The sequence below is a fragment of the Vicugna pacos genome, chromosome 8 (genome assembly GCF_048564905.1).
Source record: "Vicugna pacos chromosome 8, VicPac4, whole genome shotgun sequence".
NCBI classification, from domain to species: Eukaryota; Metazoa; Chordata; class Mammalia; order Artiodactyla; family Camelidae; genus Vicugna; species Vicugna pacos.
The window spans coordinates 4,142,200-4,166,550 of NC_132994.1; the positions used below are offsets into that span (position 1 = coordinate 4,142,200).

Here is a 24,351-nt window from a genome sequence, read left to right on the forward strand (position 1 = left end):
AATCGGTCCCCTTTGGTGAAAGTAAAGGCATTGAGGATATGTGGATGAGCTTCGTACTCTAAACGGGCTGCATGAAAGATGCCACTGAAGCCTGTATCCCGTACCTCTTAGAGATGAGGCCCAGGGTTTTATCCCCAGTCATTCTGTGTCCAGACACTGGATCAGGAGGATTTCTGATTGAAAGATGTTGACTGCAAGGCACAGAAGCCTGCTTCTAGAATGTTGCTATGTCCAACTCAAGCGAATGCTGTATACAGAGCCCCAGGGTTTCACTAGTTCCCAGAACAGGTTTTGCTCTTGATTTGCTAATAAGTGTTTATCTAACAAATATCTGTCTGACTGAATCTAGACTTAACTTGCTTTCTTTATAACCTGAGAGTGAGGTTGTCCCACAAAGTCCTCTCTCATCATATTCTTGGGTGGCCACCATTATGTAACAACAACAACAACAAGAAACTGTTTTGCCAAATTTGGCTTCCGTCAGTCAAAAAGAATGCTATGAAATCATTAATAGGGTAAATCATCTCAAAGTGCTTTTCAAAAAGTCAGATACATATTTTTTGTGATGAAGAAAACTATTCTCCAAATACATCTGTTTCCAAAATAACCTTGACCTTCTGCAAAATAATAGGTCTGAAATACTCCATACGACTCAACAAAAAGCATTTGGAGACTTTAAGATACGAAGGAAACTCTACAAATAAACATTTGAGTGATACATGAATAGCCCGGTTGAAATTTAAAACGCACAAAGAAATCAAAGAGCGATGACACGTTAGGCGATAGCTTGAAATATAATGAGGTGAGTTAGAATTACATCTTATAGCTGCAGTTTAAGAAGAGAGAGGAGAAATTGCATTTGGGTCCTTTCTCTGCCACCAGCAATTGGATCTATAGTTTCAAGATTTGAATACATCGTATTTTAAACAGTGGATCGTTTCAGCTTGTTTCTAACCCAACTCAGAAGAAAGCAGAGATCCTCAGGAGGGAGATAATCAAGTCAATTATATTTCAACAAGCAGTTCAGAGAAAAGATGCCAGTCGGACACTTCAAAACTATTCTGGACACCAGCTTTCACACAAACTAGCCGTGACAACTGTCAAAGGCAGAACCAAAGAACTTGGTCATCAGGAAGCGTTCTCAAGTGTTTCCATTTTTCCAAATGGGGGATAGGAAAGCATCAATCAAAATGTACTAGGAAAATCAAAGATGGGAATCTGATCAATTACAAAATGCTCACAGCAGCCAAGGGATCCTACATACAACTTAAAATAAATACTGTCACCACCAATCATATTTTACCTTTTAAAAATACTGTCCTGGAGTTTATAAGGACCATAGTTTATTTGGGTAATACATTTTGTATTTTCTCTCTCTCTCTCTTTATTTTTTGAGAAATCATTAATCCCAAGTACCGTAAAGCTGCTAATTCACATATAAAATGAAGTAAGTTCAATTTAATTGAATTCAGCACACGTATTATAATAAAATATACAATTAGTCCCCCTGGAAACCTGATATTGTTGACTGACTAAGAATAAAATCCTAATGTTTTACATTTTTCTCTCCTGGTCACTCCATAGTGAATTGCCCTCGGCTTGCAAGATCATCTACTCAGAGCTAGTAAAGCAAAATTAACATAGTATGAGAGAAAACCAATAACTTCTCATTGTCTTCATCATCTCCACCACCTACAGCCTGCTCTTCTCCACAAGCATCAACAGCGGTAGCAGGAAAAATGAGTCCTGTTTATCTGGAACAGAACGAACCACGACTTCAAAACCACACAGAAATCCATTCTGCAGAAACAAAACTGCACTGACTTTTTTTTTAACTAAGCCCATGCCAGCCATTCTTCATAATCAGAAATAAAAAGTAAAACCAGACTTGTCTTATCTTGCTTTTGATGTTCACAATATTCCCAGATATCAAAATGACATTTTAATAAAAAAAGAACTGGGACGTTAAAAACCTGAGAAAACCAAAATGGACACGCAGAATGGAATTTCTCAAGACTAATTTAGTTTCTAAGTATGATTACCATTTAGACCTATACAACATGACGGTCATGGCATGTAGACACTGAGCGCCTGAAACACAGCTAGTCCCAACTGAGACATATTGCAGGTGCAAAATGAAGACCAGATTCTGAAGGCTAAATAAAAAAGACTGTGGAATATTGTATTAACATTTAAATTTCTTCGAATTTATTTTTAACACCTTTATTGTGGTATGGTTCCTGTACAGTAAACTACACATATTTCAGAAGTACAATTTGATAAATTTTGATAAATGTTTACATCTATGAAACCACAACCACAATCAAGATAGCTCACATTTCCATCACTCCCCAAGATGTACAATTTTCAAATTCCCAGTTTATCCCTTCCCACCCCCTTTATTTCCTGGTAACCATAAGTTTCTTCTCTATGTCTGTGAGTCTGTTTCTGTTTTGGAATATTATACTAACATTTAAAAATATTACTTATATGTTCAAATGGTCATCTTTTGGATATACTGAATTAAGTACATTATTAAAATTGATTTCATTTGTTTCTTTTGACTTATTTTAATGCGGCTGCTACAATATAACTATTGCACGCATAGCTTGCATTCGTGGCTCACACTGTATTTCTATTGGAGGACAACGCTTTAGACAATAACCTACAATATGTAGCAAACATTGTGGAAAACTCTACTATTCGACCACTTGGCTCAGAACTTGTAAAAAGTTTGACACACATTGTCAAGCAGTTTTTAAAGCCTATTTCCTACTGAGATCACAAAGTTTTCCATATTCTAAAGAGGGGCGTAACTCAGGAGTTTATGGAGGGTAAAAAATGCCAGAAAGGGAGACTTTGGAGGAAAAAAAACAAAAACAAAAACCCTTAAACTATCAGGTCAAGCTTGACTTTTTCTGTTCCCAGACCTAATAAATGGTTTCTGCTTCCGAGAGAAACTCTCCTTTTCTGTGTGGAGGTTCAAGGGCAGACAGTTAAAGGGTTGTGACCAAGTACAGACGATGAAGGAGCAGTTCCAAGGGACCTGAGGCCCTGCCCAGGGAAATGTGGGGGGCGGGGGCGGATGGTGAGGTGAGTGACTGTCACTCCCCAGGGCTCAAGGCTGTCTTCCCTCCTCGTCCCAACCTGTCCCTCTCTCTGACTCCTTTCCCCTCTGCTGGTCACCCTGTACACTCCTTTCCCCTCTCCCAGTTCCAACTGCATCTCCCACACCTTTGGTTTTTCTCCTCTCTTCCTCTGACTTTCCTTTCCCCAAGACTCTTCTTTTTAAATTTATGTTAAATAGTTATAAGGTGGGCCTGAAATACATTTCAATAGACTTTACATTCTCTCGCTTTTTCTAAGAAGAAAAGACACAAGAAAGACAGGGGAAAAAACTAAACATGCAGATGCATGGAAGTGTTCTTTAATGCTACAGGGCCTCTTGTCGGACTCAGCATTTGGTTGGTTGGTTGGTTGGTTGGATGGTTCTTCATCCTTCAGGGTTTGTGACCTCCCACTTGCCCCCTTCCCCGCTCCCCTTCTGCCCCCCCATTCTACAGCCTCTAGGGTAATATGGGTCAAGACTAAAATCTTCATCACAATCACCTAAGCATTTACTCAGACCTCTCCAGAGCCAAATTCAGACTCTTTGGGTGGGAGTCAGCAGTCTTCGGAGGGTAGGTTAGCAAAATACGGAGGCTATCTACAACCCCTGATGTGGCTGCATGTCCTGCAGATACCTAGCACATCAAAAGGACCTCCCAAAAAGTGCAACTGGCAATTTTAAAAATGACCTTATGGGGGAAAAGTTGAATTGCTGAGTTCAGTATTTGAACATTTTAAACAATTAAGAAAAGAACAGGCCTGAATTGATCAACAAATATTATCAAAGCATTGTTTAGCAGAATTCCTTTGCGGTTGGGGTAAGTTAACTTAAGACTGCTACCATGAGTTTCTTGAAATGTATTTCAGAGTCTTTTAGTGCCAAGACTGACAGTCATTTCTCAAAAAAACATGGTCATTCAACTCAAGTCATATAAATAGACTTGTATTTTTACATTCTGCTGAAAGAGACTACACAGTTAAAGAACTACAATACTGTTCAAGTTGCAAAATACTGTTTGGTTAAGTAGAACTTTCTGAAAGGCATAAAATCTAGAATGACTTTCACCTAATACTCTCTTCAGTTATTGTCTAAAAATAGTTTCTTGGTGGCTTTTCAAGAGCTATGTTACCCTTGTAAATAATGTATGGTTGAATTTTAGGAATCAGTATGTTACTAAATTAGACTAAACCACAGAAAATCCTATTACAATTAGGATAATGAATTAAAATCTGTGCTTTTGATGTTCCAAGGCTTTGAACTCAGAGAGCTTTGATACAACATTTAGCAAACATATATTTTTACTATTACCAACAGCCTCTACATCCCCAAGAAATTAAGCCAAGGGAATACAGTTCTGGACTGGAATAACCAATTCAGAAACAAGTAAACTCTTTTTATTTTTAAAAATAATTTGTCAGAAGCTCCCCATTTTATCGAGGATAAATGTTTAGATTATCAACAACCAACTTTATGTCACAACATAAACACACAAAGAAAAGCAGAATAATCACCAGTCATACCTTATTATGTGTCTGAGTCTGTCCAACCAGGATGAGGATGTTGGATGAGATGATTGACAGGCAGAAGTTAATTAGAATTATGGACCTCTCAGAGCGTATGTACCTAGCCAGAGAGAGAAAGAGCGTCCAACTTTAAAATTCAATGGAAAGATGGGAAATCCTCTATTATGTAAATTGGCAGAATTCATCCAGAAAAAGACACACTCGAATGCAGCCTTTATGTGAGAAAAAAATGTAAGTAACAGTCGTTTTTAATAAAAATTATTCTTAAAGACCCAACTTTATCATGACATGCAATGTCCAAGAGGCCTTGACTTTTATTTTTCTTTAGACATTAGTGTGGACAACACGATCTAAAAGTCTAAGTTGCACATCTGTTATCACCATAATTTTTTTACTAGAAACATAAAATTTCATAGAAATATATTAATAAGAAAAATTTCTTAGAAGTGTAATTAATTTTACTATATGTATGTATATAATATGTTCATTATTAGCATATACATCAACTGGCAGAAACTCTGAGAACTGAAAAGAAAACCCCACAGAGATTCTGCAGCATCCCCCGGGTTCACCAGGAAGACGCCACTACTTTCATGAAGCCATGAACACTTTCATCCACCATTTCATCCACTCAAAGTACTTTTATATAGTTATGTTGCTGCTCTTTATAAACTCTTCTTCTTCTGAATAATTGTTCCAAAATAAGAAAAAAGAAAATGAAACTTAAACTCTACAAACAAGTCCAGCCCACAAATTGTAATTCACCACTAGGCTGAAAAGTTACTAGGTGTCCGCCATATTTTACCCTTGTGAAGACGTGTTTATATACGGTCCCTCATATCATTTTTAAGAACATCAAGAAGAAAAGCCATGGAGATAATTGCTCATAATCAAGTGTTCTACCAGCTGTTCACCTGAAGGTGGTAATGGCTATTTTGCTTTCCTGTGCCCTGTGATAGATCACTGAGTGACAGTGACAAGAAGACAGATTTGTTCTCGCTGTGCATTTGAGATTGTTGATTCTGTGTTAGAACACGGAATCACCTTCCAACAGTGGGCGTGGGCATTCCTGTGCAGGGCTGGATGGGGGTTCCTGAGGTCTGGAGGTACTCTTTGGACAGGAAAAATAAAAAATCTATCAAATTTCTTTCTCTCTGTCTTTGAGGACTATTTAGGCAGAAGCCACACATTCCATCAACTTCAGAAAAGAAAGCAAAACAAAGCCAAGAGTAACAGTAAAATATAAAAAGCAGGTTTTATTTTCATATAAAAGAAACTTCTTTTCTTCTCAGAACAAACCCGCAAAGAATGAACCCAGGTTAACTCTCAGTACAAAATGGCTGCAAGAGTTGCTTCATCTTGTCTCTGCATCATCAGTATCTAAAAATATAATAAACCACACACTGGGATGCTGGAGACACTATTAAATATTAAGTTGTTTCTTCCTCTCTCTTTTTTTTATTTTTATTTTTTTTGTGGGTTGAGGCTGTATCATAAAAAGCTTAAGGGCTACACACAATTGACCCTTTATGTAATGTTAATGGCTTCCATGACAACACAAGCAAACAGATGACATTATTAAAAGGCTTTCATTGATATTATTTGCTCTGTAAACAGAAAGATTATGATAATAAAAGACCTAGACTGATCACCCTAAAGGGTCTATATGTTTCCATTTTCATTAGCATTGTGACATTATTGCCTTAAAAACTGCTATAAAATATCTCAACTTTCAAAACTTTTTATAAATGTGTGTGATGCTTTCAACAAAATTTGGGAATATATCATTTCAATACATGGATTAAAAGGACATGCTCATGATGTAATAATGTAACTCTACAGAATGTATCTATAGATGTAGAGAACAGTGGATTCATTTTCTGATAAACATTTCGTGAGCTAATGAGACACCAACACATTTCAAAGCAATATATTATATATAAAATAATTCTGATATTCATGCATTTTATAAATCATTAGAAAATCACAAAATCTAAGCCTTTTAATTAGAAGAAAAGGTAGTAGTATTCTGACATGAGTATTATCATACAGTAATGTTACAAAGTAAATTTAGTGCTTATAAAATGCATTGAATTTGTCATGCTACAGGTTCACTTAATAAGTGAGGGACCTTGAAACATCTATCAAATTATTAATATGACTTCAATCCTTCTACCTGTAGATAATGAGTTGATGGCCACCATTAGGAATTCCAATTTATGCCATGTCTCAGTACTGTTTTCTGTATTTCTTTTAAAATTTATTTTATGATTTTTATTCTATACATCTAAATTTCAAGTCAAGTTTGGATAGATCATTTAAGGCAATAGTTCCTAGAAAACTTCTGCAATAGGTGACTTTCCTGGATTGTCTGGATTAAAGAAAACTTCATTATGGGCTAATAAATCTTGTACTTCTTTGGTAAATGTTACATATCATTTATACTTGCAGTGTTTGTGCTGGCATTAGACACCTGTATGGAGGGGAGAAGAGAAGGTGGAATTGGTGGCTGAACCCTAAGTACCGAGAAATGGAACTCAGTCTCAATACTTCAGTGAGTATGAATTATGATGCTACCGATGAACTCTGACACTGCTACTTAGGACCCTGGCCTGTAAACATGGCCTCATTTTCCGAGAAGTACCATTCAGGCAACTGGGGAAAGAAAGTTTTCTGCCCAACCTTTGTCTCTCTTGCCCTTGTATTACCAGGATAATTTGCCTGAGCCCTGAAGCCTGGACTGTACTGTCTACAATGCCATGCCTAGACCAAGTGTTTCTTTCATTTCATGAGATTGGCCATATATTATCAGATTGTCTCACTTTGCCCATATTTCACTACCAGATAACTCCTTCACAGGAAGGCAGAACCTCTATTATGTACCTCTGCTCATGGCCCAAGAATGAATATGTATTTTATCTTTGAATGAAGCATAAAAATTTTAATATCTTTGACAATATAATATCCTGGACAATTAAGTTTTGTCCTCAAAAGAGTAAAAAATTGAATGGAGAATAAAGATTTTTTTTTTCAAAAAAGGACGTTAAATCAAACATTTCCTAATTAAAGTATAATTAATTTTTAATACAATTTTTTATGTTAAGTAAAAGATAAGTAAAATATTAGGACTGGCCACTTTTATAATTTTAATATTTCAAATATTCAGAAAAGAATATGTAATTAGCTATTTACTAATACAGTACCTGTTTTTAGAACATTTTAAACTAATAAAAATGTATATAAAATGTTTAACATTTAAAAATGTAAAAATGTATTGGGAACTTTGTTTATGTACTAGTTACCAATATGTCAGTAGACATAATAAACCTCACAAGTCTGATTCTCACTAAAAGAACAACAGATCTTAGAGAAATACTGAATTTTCATATACTATCAAACAGATGCAGTTTCAAATACTATAGAAAAATACTTTTCAATCACTTCCCCTTGTTTATATATTTTTCTGACTTCTTTTAATCAATCTGTCAGAATCTGACTCATTGACAGCATTCAACCAAGAAGCCTTTTCTAGACCATTATGGTATTGTGTTAATGTCATCATACATTATATTAATATTATAGAAGATTTTACTCATGGTCTAGGACACACTGAGAGCATGTGTTTAAAACTTAAGAATTTCGAGATAGTATTTCTATAACATAGAAATTAATTTGACTATACCAAGTAAACTTTCAAGCTGAACTGCCATTGGGATAAATAGAAACCACATATAGACTGAACTTGGGGTGTAAGAGTACTGTGCTTGGTGGTGAGCAACTTGTTGAAAGCTACCATCATTCAAATTGGGAAGAAAAGTGTGTGTATGTGTTTTGTTTATTTTCTCATCACAGGAAAATACAGACAAGAAAATTAAGTAAAAACTTTAGTATTACTGAGCTCATTTATTATAGCTCAATCACAGCAACTGTAACTGTTTTAAAAGTACTTCTTTCAGTAAATTAAGAAAATAGGAGACATGTAACAGCTATCATATTCCCCGATTTGACTCTGAATAACAGAGCCTTCCATCCCAAGTGTACCAGTTGATTTCATACCTCCATAATGCTGCATAGACAACTGCCAGGGTGATCAGAGCCAAGCAGGAAAGGCCACTGCCTATGATTAGGGTAACTGAAGGTGTACTGGAGGATTCCATGATCTGTAAATTAAACAAAAGAAGCAAAAAAAAAAAAAAAAAAAGAGAGAATTTTTTAAATAAATTAAAATAACTTCTAAAGTCAACAAAACTATCCTAACACTCAAAAATAGCCAATACAGTTGTTATAGTTACCAGATAATTACCCAGTAACCACTTTGTGCACATATTCTCCACCTCTAGCATGACTAATTCTAGCTACTCACTCTTTCCTAATGAAGGCCTTAAGAGTTTTCAGTGTTTGACTATGGCATATATCCACCTAAGGCTTTCTAAAATAAATAACTGAAACTACAACTTGGTCAACATCAACACGTTAATTTTCTCTAGCTGAAATTTGAAGCAGTATTTATTTTTCCTCAACTAACTACAGTTCAGTTATTTCACAAGGTGTGTTTTGATGAAATTTACTTTGATCCTCTCATTTGTGACCCATTATGTTACCCAAATCCAGGACCTAGATACTGAAAAATTTTCAAACTTTTTGACTTTTGACAACTTTGTTCTAAGTCAAGTATTCTCTCGTTTAATTTCACTAGCTTGGCCTCTAAGGATATAGAAGAAAATCAAATTTCAAATGTAAGACCTTAGAATATATTTTGTGATTTTTTTTCCCTGGGAATAAAATATATAGAGATAATTTTCACAATGTCAGTATCAGTCTCTAAATACATGACCTTGAAAAAGAAGCCTTATAGCTTTTAAAACATATATAAAGATTACAAGCAGTCACTGATTTGAGAGGTTTCTTTCTTTAGACACTAACATGATACTAGCTAGTAAAATCTGTTGTTTTTCATATTTTTAATCCTGGAAGTTTGAAGAAATACACTTTAAGATCAAGTGTGTTCCAAATCTTAGATATGCACAGTCAATTATATTAGGCATTTTTGCAGTCAAAATAAGTAAGAGGAGTGATGCATAGTTAGGCCAGATTTAGACACAAAGTCACACTTCTTAATAATTATTTTTCAGCATTTAAATTTTTGAAATGATTTTTCAAAATACATTTGATGAGAATATTATTTTTCTTTTAGGCAGCTTATACAGCTGTCTGTTTCAGAAACTAGTTTTACAGACCTATGTGACTCTAAGGAATGATTTTACAGTTTCTGACAGTCCATGCTTTCATAAAAACTTCATTTAATTAAAAAAAAATAAATCTCCAAGGACACCCCAGAAAACCTGTACTGAAAATATCCAATGCAGATATGCAATGTGTTTAGCTACAGTGTCTAGGGTCTTCATTCTACTACCAACAGTAACCTCACAAATTCCCCAGAACAGCTTTCGAGTTCTAAAATAATGATTAAGTTGACAATTATTTTTATTTGAAAGTTTGCAGCATATTAGCAATATGATTGGAGTGCATCCTCAAAACTATACCTCAGAAATTTCAAGTTAGAAGACATAAGATTGAGTAGAATTTAGTTACAGCACACCAACTAGAATTCCTTTCACCAAGCTCCTGTAGCTAAGGAGGAGACGAACCCAATTTAGCCACCCTGCAACATTTTCCATTTCCCCATTTAAAATGCAGTTCCCTGGAGAAACACTCTCCACAATGTCCCTGCCTTTGCATTAAAGCCGTGTTTTCCCTTTGTTACTTACTATTTCTCTAGGTTGCTGAGCCAAAATGGCGAAGGTAGAGAGACGATCACATAAGCATTTCGTATGGGATGCATCGGTAAGCACAGTTTTACATCCCTGGGTGGACCACGTTCCCAAAGACTCGTTCCTGCAAAGGGTGGGGGGAAGATCGGGATAAATACGCCTGACGGCCAAATCCGTAAAGAAGAAAATGCAGTTTAATTGAGAATCGTCTACTGTAATTCCCGTACAGGAAAAAAAAAAGAATCTACTTGTTGTTGAACAGGACGTAATTTAGATGCATCTCCAGTAATGCAAAGCGAGAGTGTTGGGAGAAAGCAGGCAGGCGGCGGTGCGGCGTGCAGAGAGCTGTCCAGCGCCGGAGGTGCTGAAACCGGGACTAGCTCCGTCCAGCCCTCTGCGAGGGACCGCGGCGGCGGCGGCGGCGGCGGCACGAGCAGCCGCCAGAGCGTTGGCAGCCACTTCCTATGCTCATCGGATCGTTTCAAACACTCAGAGTGTAAAGAGGCTTTTCACATTTTTATACCAGTTCTGTCTCGTATTTTTGGATCGTGAATGCTGCCTTTTAAAATGAGGATTTCTCTGAAAAGCCAGTCTAAAAGGTTATATAGCTTGTGTTGGGTGATAGAAATCTTCTCCGTTGCTGGTTAGAGATTTTTTTTTCCCTCCCTTTAGAATTAGCTGCTGTGAAAATTTCACCCTGGAAATGGGAAGCAGCAGCAGCGGCATCAGCTGGTTTCGACTCTCACTGCCTTTGCCTGGTATCCAGGGGAGGGGTGGGTTTCAGACCTCAGCTTCCCACTCTACATTTCATTCAGCCCAAGCTCCTCCAAAGCCCTTGACACGTCTTCCCCTCACCCACCTCTCTGCCCTGGGGTAGAAGCATTAAGCTAACCCCAAGTCGGCTAAAACATTTAGAATAACCCCACCTCAGAGTCCAGTAGGAAAGGGAAGAGAAGGTCTGCTTCAATTTTCTCTTTGGTGTAGCCATTCAAAATTCTAAAGCATATGGTTTATTTCCCACCCCAGCAGAACAATAAAAATGGTATCAACCTACACTGTCTTGGTGGGGAGGGATGGGGGAGAATCCTTCCACCCCCGGCTGAACTACTCTACAGGAAGAGGAAGAAAAAAAAAAAAGCTATAGAGTTCAACCAATCAACTTCATTATCATTACACGTGTTATATACTGAATGCACCAATTGTCACCTCCCCTCCCCTAGGCATGGAAACTCTCCAACCAGCAAACCTGTGTGTATGTGTGTGCTTAAATTTCAAACCAAGTTACTATCTGTGTTAAAAATGACTCTAAAACTCCAGAAGGATAACACATGGCTTGATGTTAATTTTGATACAGTACTTTTTATTTCATCTACTCCGTATCTCTCAATGCCTAAAGCTATAGGGTTAAATATGAATGCATTCTATTTCTGAGATATTTCAGTGAGCGAGGTTTCACTGGGACAGCTGCCCTTCCAAGTTGAGCTGTAGGATATAATTCACACTATCTCCTTTCGGTATTTAGAGCCAACATCTTTTTAATATTCATTAATTTGATTTGAATATTGATTTGATATCAATATTCATGACTCAATTTTTGAATCCTAATTACACCTTCTTTTAAGAAGGAATAGATATATCTGGGCAGAAGTACAAAAAAAATTATACCTAAGTTCACCTGAATACTTCTAAGTATCAGCCAATTAAAATTTTGGTAGGTCTCTTCCTTCTTATGATGTCATATAACCATGCAAGATTTAAATATATATAATATTTAAATTATACATTATATATATAATTACATATATATCTAAGTCTTATCTTAGCCAACTACAACAGTATCAATTTCCAGTTCTACCTAACCACAGCAGCACTTCAATTTACTTCATTGGCTGTCTCTTATCGTCTTGTGACAAGTAGTTAAGGCCAAATAAAAAACATTTATCTCAGCTGATTAAAGTTTAAAGAAGAAAGAAGTCAAAGTTAAAGAAGAAAGATACATTTAAAAGAATTTGACATGTCTTAAAACATAACCTTGCATTATTCATCCTGGATGGCAACTCTGCTTTAAAGCAGTATTTGTGCTTCCAAGATGGAGTTCAGTACTTAGACTTTCCACATTATGTGGCTATGAACAAACAAACAAAAAAAAAGTTCAGTCCTAACCAGGAAAAATCTTTACTGTAAATAAGACCTCATATGAGATAAAGTTATATATTTATATCTAGGTAATGAAAATTTGTTTACTCAAGAAGATGTTAGCATCACTAACTTTTGGTTGTCAGATGTGAAGTCTATGTTCAATAGAATGTTGTTAAACTTTGCGGATCATGTAAATTTTATATGACATCTTTAGAAAAGTAGGTCAATTCACTTTGCTCTGTACAATGATTGCAGTGCTGACCTGGCCCAGCCCTGGGCAAAACTGACAAGTAAGTAACCCTAGCCTCCAGGTTTTAATCTTTCATTTCCCCACCAAGGATGAGATGTCGCCCCTTTTGATGGGTACCTTCCTGAGGCTACGTAATCTTTGTCCTTACCTTTCTTAGGAATTATTGTCCCTTTGTTGACTTCATCTGATTATTTGATTAAACTAATGGATAATAATACGAGTGACTGGGTACAGCTTGATGTGTTCTCTCCAGTTTAAAACAAGTTATAAAACACAAAATAATGCATCTGATAGCAGAATACCAGAATTTCAGCAGATGAGTAGGAGTGAAAATTTTGAAAGGTGAGGGAATAACTACCAAATTCTATATTTGGTCACACCCAAGAGCTGAGTAATAAGATGTGTGATGCCTTCTGATGCTAAATTTTATATCGTTTCATACAACCTCTTGATATTTTCAAACCAGATAAAACTCTTATAAATTAGTTTTTAAAGTCACTAGCATACATGTCGCTATTATATCAAAAGCTATGGTACATGTCACCTGTATTTTCAAACACTTCCTAGCTATTCCTACTGTACAAAATTCTTTGAAAGCATGGTACACGTGTCTGACTGATTTCAGGCAGACCTTGTATAGCAAACTGATATGTGGCAGAGCTAATGTGAAGCAAAACAGCTTCCGCAGTCTGCACAGAACAAGGTTTAAAACATGCGGACTATTTCAGCAGTCACGTTATTCTTGCAATGTCATCATTTTGCATGCCATGATTAGTAGCATATCTGTGCATTATTCTTAGTTATTAAGTCTAGGTTGTCATTAATGGGGTAAACAAATACAATGAAATTTGTATGAACATTAAACACAGAATAACAGACTGACAATGTCAGAAGCAAACACAAAGTGATGACACCTACATACACATTTTACTGAAAAGTCACATATTTCTTTTTCATTGTGTCTTTTCTGGGCATTAAAATTTTTTTTCCAATAGTTTCAAAAATTAGTAGGCCTGCAAAAGCCCCATATAACCAGCACATTCTTTGCTGGTTACACCTACATTCACCCATGTTAGCTGTTAGCTGTCATCTGTATCACTTTCCTTCTTCCTATTATTAGGCTGGCTAAAAGAAGAAAAGAGTCTGCCTGTCCCAAGTATGCAAGAGTACATGCTCACAAGCACAGAATCCATAAAATTAGAACACCAAATCTATTACTCCCAGGCTTAACATTTATCTGAGGCCTTTCCCAAATTCCCTGAGACTCTACATGATTTCCCCTTGGATCTGAGTTCATTCTTGGGGTCTTGATGTTCATGGAAGAGTTAAATAATACAGCATGCGACTACATTCTCTAGTATTTAAGATTAAAGGAAAAAATATCCATTCACTCCAATGAAAAGGTGTTAGTAAAAAACTGACAGCCAAAACTTGTAGTGACACATTTCAAAACTGTTTCAAGAAATCAAACTTTTACCTTTTGAGATACCCAAATAACTAACTACTTCACTTAAATCAGTCTTTTATGAAACTGTCTATTCCCCTTCATGATACAGCAGAGGGTAAGGTATTTATCATGAATAAATTACACACTTTGGGAGGTTGATTATCTCCTGGGATTTTCATGGTCCATTTATTCAAAATCAAAATAGCTACAATGGCAATTTTTTAAAAAATTTACACCCAATTTCTGAGTACATTGTCCTTAGAGTGTATGTGTACTGAAAGGAAGTAACTGTTTCTCAATCATGTTATAAATTTCTAAGATTTAGGTGACTCTATACTATTTTTAATGTATACATTACACCCAAATGAAAAATAATTATGAATAATGTATATATGCCTCTTGGTACTAGTTATTCTCATAAGACAGACAATTTTGGAATTAGATGAGAAAATGTTCTTCATTTTGAGCAGAAACAGTCTTTGAGGGTAAATTCTACTTTTCTAGACATTGCAAACACTGAGTACATTGTTATCTCTAGCAACTGTTACTATGTCAAAAGACAGTGACTCATAAAATTACAAAGCTGTGTTACAAGTAACCTTAGTGATCACCTAGCCCATTGGTGTTCAACACTTGCTGTACATTAAAGTCACCTGGAGACCTTTAAAAATTAAACCTTGGGGTGGGGCCTGGGTATCATTACTTTTTTAATGTTCCCGGATGATTCCAGTGTGCAGTCGGGGCTAAGAACCACTGATCTACACCAATCACTTACTTTTATAGATGAGGAAAGTAGAGGGCAGTGAATTTAGGAAACTTGGTTTAAGTCATAGAGTGAGATGCGAAGTTGGGCTTCTCATTCCTACATTAGAGTTTTTTTAATACTAAAATTTAGTTGTAATCTGTTTTAAAACAGAATTAATGAACAGTCTTATGAAGTTACAAGATGATCTAACTGTCATATCTATTCACACAGAATGCGGCCCTCGTGTAATTTTTTTTTAAGTGGGAGGAGGGAATTAGGTTCATTTATTTATTCATTTATTTATTTTTAATGGAGGTATTGGGGACCTCGTGCATGCTAAGCATGCACTCTACCACTGAGTTATACCCTCCCCAATCTCATGTAATGGTTTTAACAAAATATGAATTATCAATGGATGAAGTTAGCTAAAGATAAAGTCATGCTCTATGGTGTTCATCCTGTTTTTTAAGTTATATATCCTTACATATGACATTAAAAAACCATTGATTTTATACCAACTTTTCATGACATAAAGTGTCTCCCATCTCTAGATCCTTTATTGTTTGGGGTAATATAAAAGTTTAAATTCCAAATTCCAAAAACATGATAATGAGTAAAGTTATAAGTTCTTTTTCCCCTCCAAAAATGATATCCTTTGTATTTAGATTTAATGGGAGATCATGATTCAATATTTTTATATCAATTATCATGTCTGCATATAGTATTATACACTAGTGTATACACATACACACACACACACACATATATATATGTAAATTTTTACTATAAAAAGAACACCAACATAAAGTATATATACTTCATTCACTGGCATGAACTATATATATATTTTTTCCTCTCTCTTTATATATATATATAAGTTCTTTTTTCCATCTAAAAATTATATCCTACATATTTAGATTCAATGGAAGATTGTTATTCAATATTTTAAATCAATTATCATAAGGTCTACCTATAGTATTGTATACTAGTATACACACAAAATGTAATTTTTTTTAATATAAAAAGAAGAGTACCAACAAAAAGCATATTCACTTCATTCACTGGGGTGAAATTAAGACGTGGGTCCTTTGCTACCACCAAGAAGAACACTTATCACCTTCCATGCGGAGCCTGGAATTAACAGTAGCCCCACGTCCGTACCATGACACCAGATTTCCAATATTTTACCTGGAAAGGAACTAGTTCCGGGAATATCCCACGCTTGGATCTTCCCAACACTCCTCGTGCCTATTAATGCTTTCCATTCAGCACTAGGATATTAGTTGATAAGTTCATCTCATTTCTTTTATAAAACTAGCACTCTCGATGCACACTAGAGTATTAGTGCTTTCGAGAACTGTATCTTGTAGTTCTCTGACTTACTGCTTTTCACTTAGTAGGGACTTAACGATAAATGTTTGTCCAGTTAATTTAAGAATTATTTGCATTTCAAGGGATGGCTTTTAATGATGTTGGATCCAGACAGATTGTGTTAGCTCTGTTTCATTGCTGTCCTTCAGCATTTAGTAGAAACGCAATCTGAAGTGTATGAGTGGATCTTAATAGGCTCATCTATTTACTTTTGGTCTTCAAACATCATTTGATGATGAACTCTGAAAGACTTTGCATCTTGCAGTGATTATGTTGAATCCAGCAATGAGATCTGAGTCTTCACTAACTAGTCAATACGTATTTAGGGAGTGTTTTTCAAATGCAGAAAACACATTTTTAAAAAAGAAAATTAACGTAGTTTCTTTCTTAGAGAAGCTGACAATCTGGCTGGGAAGGCTCTATTACAATTCAACAATGCTTTCCACCTTACTAATTCTACACATTATTCCAGAAAATGCTGTCAGTTCTGCCCTTCTGCTTCAAGCCACCATCATGTCTCCCCTAGATAAACATCTTCTCTGGGCTCCTTGTTTCCATCCTTCCTACCTATCCTCAAGTCAATTTTGACACAGCAGCCAGAGTCCCTGTTGACGCATAGGTGAGCTTACGTCACTCTGGTCAAAACTCTACCAATGGTTCTTCCCATCTCACTTGGAGTAAAAGACAAAGCCCTTAACATAACCTACAAGGATGTACCGTCTGATGTGTCGTTGTCCATTTACCTTCATCTCCTAACACAATTGTCCTTGCCCATCATTTCCAACCATACTGTGCTCCTTGTTTTCTCATCTTGGCATTTTGTGCTGGCAATTCCCATAGCCCAGAACGTAGTCCTCAAGGATATTCACATTGCTTATTCCTTCACATCACACAGGACTCTGCCACTCTCCAAGAGATGTCACTGACAACCCAGTATAAGATGGTAACTCCCCATTGCACTAGATTAAAATGGGCGTACATTCTATGTAGTTCTTCTCATCAAGAGGTGGAGTTTATTTCCTCTACCTCTGAAGCTTGGTAAGCCCATGACTTGATGCAGAAAAATGCAGTGAAAGTGATGTGTGACCTGGAGCCTAGGCCTCAAAAGGTCTTGGCGTTTCGAGTCCCACCATCTTGGAATTCTGTTTTCATGTGAGGTGGTCCAGGATGGCTTCCTTGAAGATGGGAAACTGGCACCAACTACCAGGCATGTGAGTGGTCATCCTTTCATTAGATCCATGAAATCATCCATCCCTAGGCTGAACTGTCACATGACTGTAGTAGCTTTATGAATAACACTAGCCGAGACTAGTAGAAGAAAGAATCAGCTGAACTCAACCAAAGCACTAAACCATAGAATCATGAACAATAAAAGATTTGAGGTGGTTTGTTATATAGTAATCAATCAGTACCCTACCCAGGAATTTCCCACATACCCTTGGACCCTACCCAGATCATACTGACTACCCAATATAAGATAGTAACTTATTACATCTGATATATTTATGCATGCATTTTTAAATTTACTTTCGCCTGTCTTTGTTTACTAGAAGTAAGCTTCCTGAGAACAGTGGTATTAACTTCAATATTCCCAGATGCTTAAACAATGCTTGACACATAGTAGGTGCTCAATAAATGTCTGTTGACTGAATACCTGGTGTGTATTTTGACCTAGTGCGGTTGGACTTTCCTACCTCATTAATTTATTTGCTATTTTTAAACAAATATTTATTTAGCATCAAAACAAGACACTACGCTAGGTTATTTTGTGGACATATTAGATTTCCACTTTGCCTTTTGGAGCTTGAAAGAGCCAATGGAAATTATCCTGCAAGTGTAGAGTCATTGTCACTTTGTCATAAATTACACATTAAAACCAAGAATATGTTACTCTTGAGGATCACTGAATATCACTTATGAGAATGGTAGCACTAACTTTATTGCTAGTAATATTATTTATCAACTTGCTTATGTTTAAAACTGTGGTAAGAACACTTAACATGAGACTTATCCTCTTTACATTATTATAGATTTTTAAATATATAATACAGTTGACTCTAAGCACAATGTCGTACAGCAGATCTCTAGAACTTAATATCTTGGATAACTGAAACTTTATACCTATGGAACAGAAACTCTCTACTTCTTCCTCCCGCCCCTCCCAGCCCTAACCACCATTTCAAAAGTATAGGCAACAAAAGCCAAAAAGAGACAAGCGACTTTATGAAACTAAAAAAGCTTCTGCACAACAATGGAAACAAACGTCAGAGTGAAATGGCAACCCACAGAATAGGAGAACGTACTTGTGAACAATGTACCTGGTAAGAGGTTAATATCTAAAATGCATAAGGGGGGAGGGATGGCTCAAGTGGTAGAGCACGTGTTTAGTATGTACGAGGTCCTGCGTTCAATCCCCAGTACCTCCTCCAAAAGTAAATAAATAAGTAACCCTAATTACCCACCCACCCCCAAAATAAATAAAATGAAATATGTAAGGAACTCCTACAACTCAACAGTTCAAAAAAAAAAGCAACTTAATTTAAAATGAGCAAAGCATTATCTCTTTTTCTTGCTGCTTTTTAAATTGGAAATAGTGAAAGGAGTATGGGAAGGAATAACATTAAGGAAGCCAATCTACTGGGCTTATAAATATGTATAAATATATTCACCATGATTTAATAATAATTAAAGATTAAAATATGCTAGCTGCCATCATTAATTAGTCAATAGGCAAATAAAAATAATCCTGCTAATGAAAATAACAGCTAACATTTATTGAGTGTCTACTCAATGATTGATGCTATGGTAGATACTTTAAACACATCGACAAAAAAAAAAAAATCCTTAAATGAAATATCAAGGTAGGTAGTATTGACAAGTGGAGCCAATGCCTCTGTCCAGGAAACTAAGGACCTTAGAGACAGAAGAGCTAGAGATGGAAGACACCTGGGCATCTCAATCTGTATACCATCCATGTAAGCTCTGGACTGCCTGCCTCGGGCTTTGTTATTATATGTTTAAGAGAAATACATGGAGGCAAGAGATTGTGACTTTCCTAAGGTCATCCAGCTGGGACACGGCTGTACCAGGAACTGAGCCCAAGTCTGCATGACTTCAAAGCAGGTTCCCATTCTTTTGTCCCCCTCAGCGAGGAATAGACAGGACAGAGCACAGGCAGAGTTAGGAATGTAACAGAAGAGGTAACAGAGTTTTGGAAATTAAAATCTCACAGAAAATAAGTGGAGAGGATTTCATGAAAGGGAGATTGGAAAGGTTAATTAAATACTTAAGGGAAGAAAAAGATGTGGTGTGAGAATGGTCACCATGGGCTTGGAGGAGGACATGAAGAACCCTGGAGAGAACAATTTTAGTAGAGGGCTCAGATGGAAACTAGACTTCTGGAGAAGAAACTTGTGATATCAAAGAGTTTAGCAGTAGAAGAAAAAAAGATTGTATGGAGTCAACACAGAAACATAAAATTTGATCAATTATGTTCTTACTTTGAGGTAGGAATAAATCTCCTAACGCCTTCCAAGGCAGACCTTAAAATTCACCAAGAAATCCCAGAATTTGACTCAATATTGTAAAATGATTATAACTCAATTGAAAAAATGTTAAAAAAAAATTCACTGAGAAAGATTCTGAGAGAATGTAGCAACGATGGACAGAGGTCCCATAATTTGATTCAGAGTATTGGTATTAGAAAGAAAGAGAAAAGAAAAATCTTCTACTGAAATTTCCAGGTTGGAAAAACACTATTGCTGTCGATCAAATGAAAGAAAATTCAAGAACAAAGTTTCATTTATATCATTCTAAGCCTTTTTTTTTCTTCAGAAATTTCCCCCAAATTTGTTTACACTATTAAAAAAGAGAGAGAGAACAGAATCAATGGGCAGACCAAAGAGAGACAGTTTGAGGGATATGGAGATAAAATTTTAAATGAAACTGGAGGTGACTGCTATAATATATTTTAGTTTATCAATGCCTTATGTATGGTACATCCAATAAAAATAACAAAAATACACTAGTTCTATCTATAACCAGATTAAGAAAGATTTCCAAAGTCATTCTTGGATGTAGGTAAGGGAAGCTACTAAAAATCTTTTTCACTCATTTCTTTTAACTTGAAAGTTTTTTTAATATATATTTATATCTATCTATATATATAGATATAGATATTTTTAACTTTTACTGGAGGTACTGGGGATTCAACCTGGGACCTCCTGTGCGCTAAGCATGCACTCTACCACTGAGCTGTACCCTCCTCCTTTCTTTTTAAAACGCTTTAAAATTCTTTGAACACTGAGTGTTAGTTCATCTCAAAATCACAAAATAATTCATTCTATTTGGATATTTTCCTCCCTCAAAAAGAAAAACCTGTTTATCTGGTCTAGTAACCAATTTTTAGTCCGATATAATATGCAACAGCTGAGATGCACAACCCTGAAAAAAGAGGATTACTGAAATAAAATAGAGCAAATTTAAGCATATGTTACTTTCCACACTAGTTCTCAGATAGTCTGGACACAAAGCCGGTCCTGGGGCGTGGCTAGCCCATTGTAAACTTATAAAACAACAATGTGTATTCAAGTTCTCTTCAATTAAAAATTAACTCGCTTGTTTCCTAATAGTTCTGTTTCATTTTTTTTTTGGTAGACGATTAATTCCAAATGTGTTAAATACACATATAAAAAAGACTGAAAATATATTTGACAAAATAATTACAGTAGTTGCTTCAGGATATTGAATTACAGGTATTATTTTTTGATTTTTTATATTTTTTGTACTTCTGTATTTTCCATGTATGGACGTAACTATATTACCTCTATAATCAAAGAAACATTTTTGCGATCCAAAAATAAAATTACATGAAATAATATGAAGCTAATATATGATCACCAGAAGATTAATTCTTGTATCATCTTTACTTATAGAAAATGAATATTTCTTCTTAGGTACTTTCATGACTTGAACCAAAATAGTCCTCCTACCAGAAAACTAATGGAGATAAATGTAAGGAAAATCTGTATATAGCTTCCAAAGTGTATATGTATTTCTATGTGACTCAGGAATGTAAGGGACTTTCAATTTTTAATGGATTCTCCAAGACTTTTATTCTTGGATATCAAAAGTCATTTTGTAGCCTATAAATATTTTCTCTTAAACAGGAGCATTACGGCCCACTGAATTGAATTAATAATGGTTAGGGTCATAAACTGATGTTTAATTTTATTACTTTCCACTATTTACCAAGGAGGTGTAATGTTACATAATGTTTTGCTAAAGTTGTATAAATAATCTATCCAGATTTATAGTGATAAAGCAGATTCTGCAAATTGATATTTAACCACTGACTGACAAAAGTCATCTTTAAGCTTTAGCCATTATTTTGCAGAAGGCCCAGTGCAAAGATAACTTAGAAGGGAGCATATAGCCCTAGACCTGCGAGCGAAAGTCAGCTCTGTTTCTCCTGGAAATTTAGGCTACACATTTTGGGAAAAGACGATGAGTGTTGTGGATTCTTGCAGAGTTCCTAACACTTTTAAGTCAAATCACCATCCTGTTAAACATTATCTACCAAAAATACTTCTAACATTGTAAAAGGTACATCCATGATTCACAACAGTTTTCTATACGCTAAATTCCTGGCACAATTTCAACAGCAAAATCACTGAGTAAGCGTCTAAGGCAGCTATTTGTATTATAGAACTCTTTTTTTTCCCTATTCCATTTGAGATTATAATTGTGATGTGGTTTGGCTGTAAACTGGTCTAGTCATGCTTTTGGCACTGGGTCACAGGTCAGCTGATTTCTAAGTCAAAAACTGAAGCGCTTCGCCTGCAATGTCAACCCAAATTAGAAGAATAGTTCTCAACAGTTTACTGTGGTGACATGAAACTGAGATATCACGCAGGGGCTGGAGCTTAATTCACTCAGAATTTGGATGCATTATTTCTGGGATAAAGCCAGAAATAATTTTTTTTTGATATCAGAGTTATTATTTTCAAGAAACAAGAAATTTTAAATCTTGGGTTAATCATACTTCCAAAAATATGATTCATCACTGCCTACATAGAAAATGAAAAAAAAAGGAGGATTCTTTGGACAAATACATAGTCTACGTGAGTATCTGGGTGACACGATATTCTTAGAACTCTGAGAAAGGGAGCCTTGAGTATCAGGGGGATGTTTCTCTGCTCACTTCCCCAGAGTACTGTGTGCAGTTTGGGAACCTGGATATCAGCAGCAAGGAAATGGGAATAACCGAAGTGGCAGAACAAAGTATTACTACACACAAACCCACGGACATGAAATTGACATAGTCTAAGAAAAATCTGACTTCAATTAAAATATAAACTGAGACAATAATCTGTTTCCTTCAAGCAAATGGCCCCTAGTCATCTATTTATTCAGCTAACACACTGATTTTGCACCAGCCCCTAATATCACTCATTTGCAACTATTGAATTTTTAAAAAACGAATCAATATCCCAGCATTGCAGTGTTTAAAGTGAGAAAGCTCGCTCAATAAAAGCCTTGCTGCAAACATTCTGTACCTACTTGATGATGGGGTTAAGTTCCTGTAACAAATCAAACTTCATAATAATGGCTTCAGTAAGTGTTCTTTTCATCTGTTGTTTTTTTTTTTAATTCTAGTTAAAATTATACTTTGAATTTGTTTGTGGCTAGTTTCAAAAGAGCTTGTCAATTTTCCTCCCTTTTATATCAACTATAGAATGTATGGGAAGACAAATTTCTTTGTCCTGCATAGTTTTATTGTTTTTGTTTTTTGGTTTGTTTTTTAAAGTCACTGATGTGGCAACAGGAAACATGGATCTGGTTTCTGCTGCATTACCACCAGAGTGCTTTCATCTGGAGGAAATCCTTACCCTAACCTAGGACTCAGTATCTTTATCTATAAAATTAAGACAGTTGCATGGTCTACTTACCGTTTTAGGATTTGTGTTGAAAAAAAACCAAGATAATAGATATCCTTTTCAATTATTTACTTAGGGGATACATGTGCCAGGCATTATTAACAGGAATGAAAATATTTTTTTCTCAAAGTTGAAAGTTCTATATAAATGCAATAAATATATCATCATGATGACCATGTGTACCATTTGATTGACAAGTAAACCACATCAGAGGAGTCGTGATAGGAACAAGACTATGTATCAAAGATGATTTCTCTTATCATGGCATCATAACATTTCTAGCTTTAAGAGTTCAGGTTTGGAAGACCCAAAGTTAAAAGAAATAATTAATGTCCTCCATGAAGAAGAAAAGAGATGATATGAGTTGATTTTTCACCATAATTTTTTGTTGTTATTATAAAGACCTAAAGAATGGAAAATAGAACCTCAAATTAGCAAATCTCTTTGGGATCATGTAACCACGTGGTTAACAGCTATACCACATACTGCTCTTAAGTCATGGATGACTAGCAAAATATCAGGAGAAAATGTATATAGAGACTGCAAGGGAAAGAACCCTTGTCATATCATGAGATGAAATGAAAAGATGTGACCTTTCTATCTCCTAAACACTGTCAAGAAACAATCAATGGAAACCTCACAAAGTACTCTCTCTGGAAATCATGAGTATTGAAAACAAATGCCCTGCGAAGTATGGTCAAGAAGAACAATATATGAAATGACCAAAATGTAGTAATTGCTACAAAATTCTGGCTTTGAGAGAACTTGAAGCGAGATCTCTTTTGTTCGAGGCCATAAATTACCTACTCCCCACAAAACGAAAAGATGTTAGGTAAGGGAGGGTAGAGGACCTGCTACTGCTGACAAGTGCTCACAGAGAAAGGACTGTACCCAGACTCCAGAACGTCTTGTATCACCCACCTGGCATCTGCCAAGCTAAACGTTCTTGACTACCTGTCAACTTGACCAGAGAGCAGCACTGGAAACCAGTAGAAGCCTGTGCTTAATCCCTCAGTGACAGCGCATGCAGACAGGGTGACAGAGAGGCAGGAGTGACT

General features: G+C 35.9%; 1 protein-coding gene across 1 annotated transcript in view; it reads right to left on the bottom strand.

The window, feature by feature from the left end:
• The window catches only part of ADGRB3 (adhesion G protein-coupled receptor B3), a 684,888-nt gene that overhangs the window by 131,703 nt on the left and 528,834 nt on the right, over positions 1-24,351 (bottom strand). Inside the window, exons 18-20 of the mRNA XM_072965499.1 lie at positions 10,401-10,527; positions 8,689-8,792; positions 4,630-4,732 (exon numbers count right to left, since the gene is read on the bottom strand). Of these exons, the coding sequence (XP_072821600.1) occupies positions 4,630-4,732; positions 8,689-8,792; positions 10,401-10,527 (334 nt within the window). The remainder of the gene's footprint in view (positions 1-4,629; positions 4,733-8,688; positions 8,793-10,400; positions 10,528-24,351) is intronic.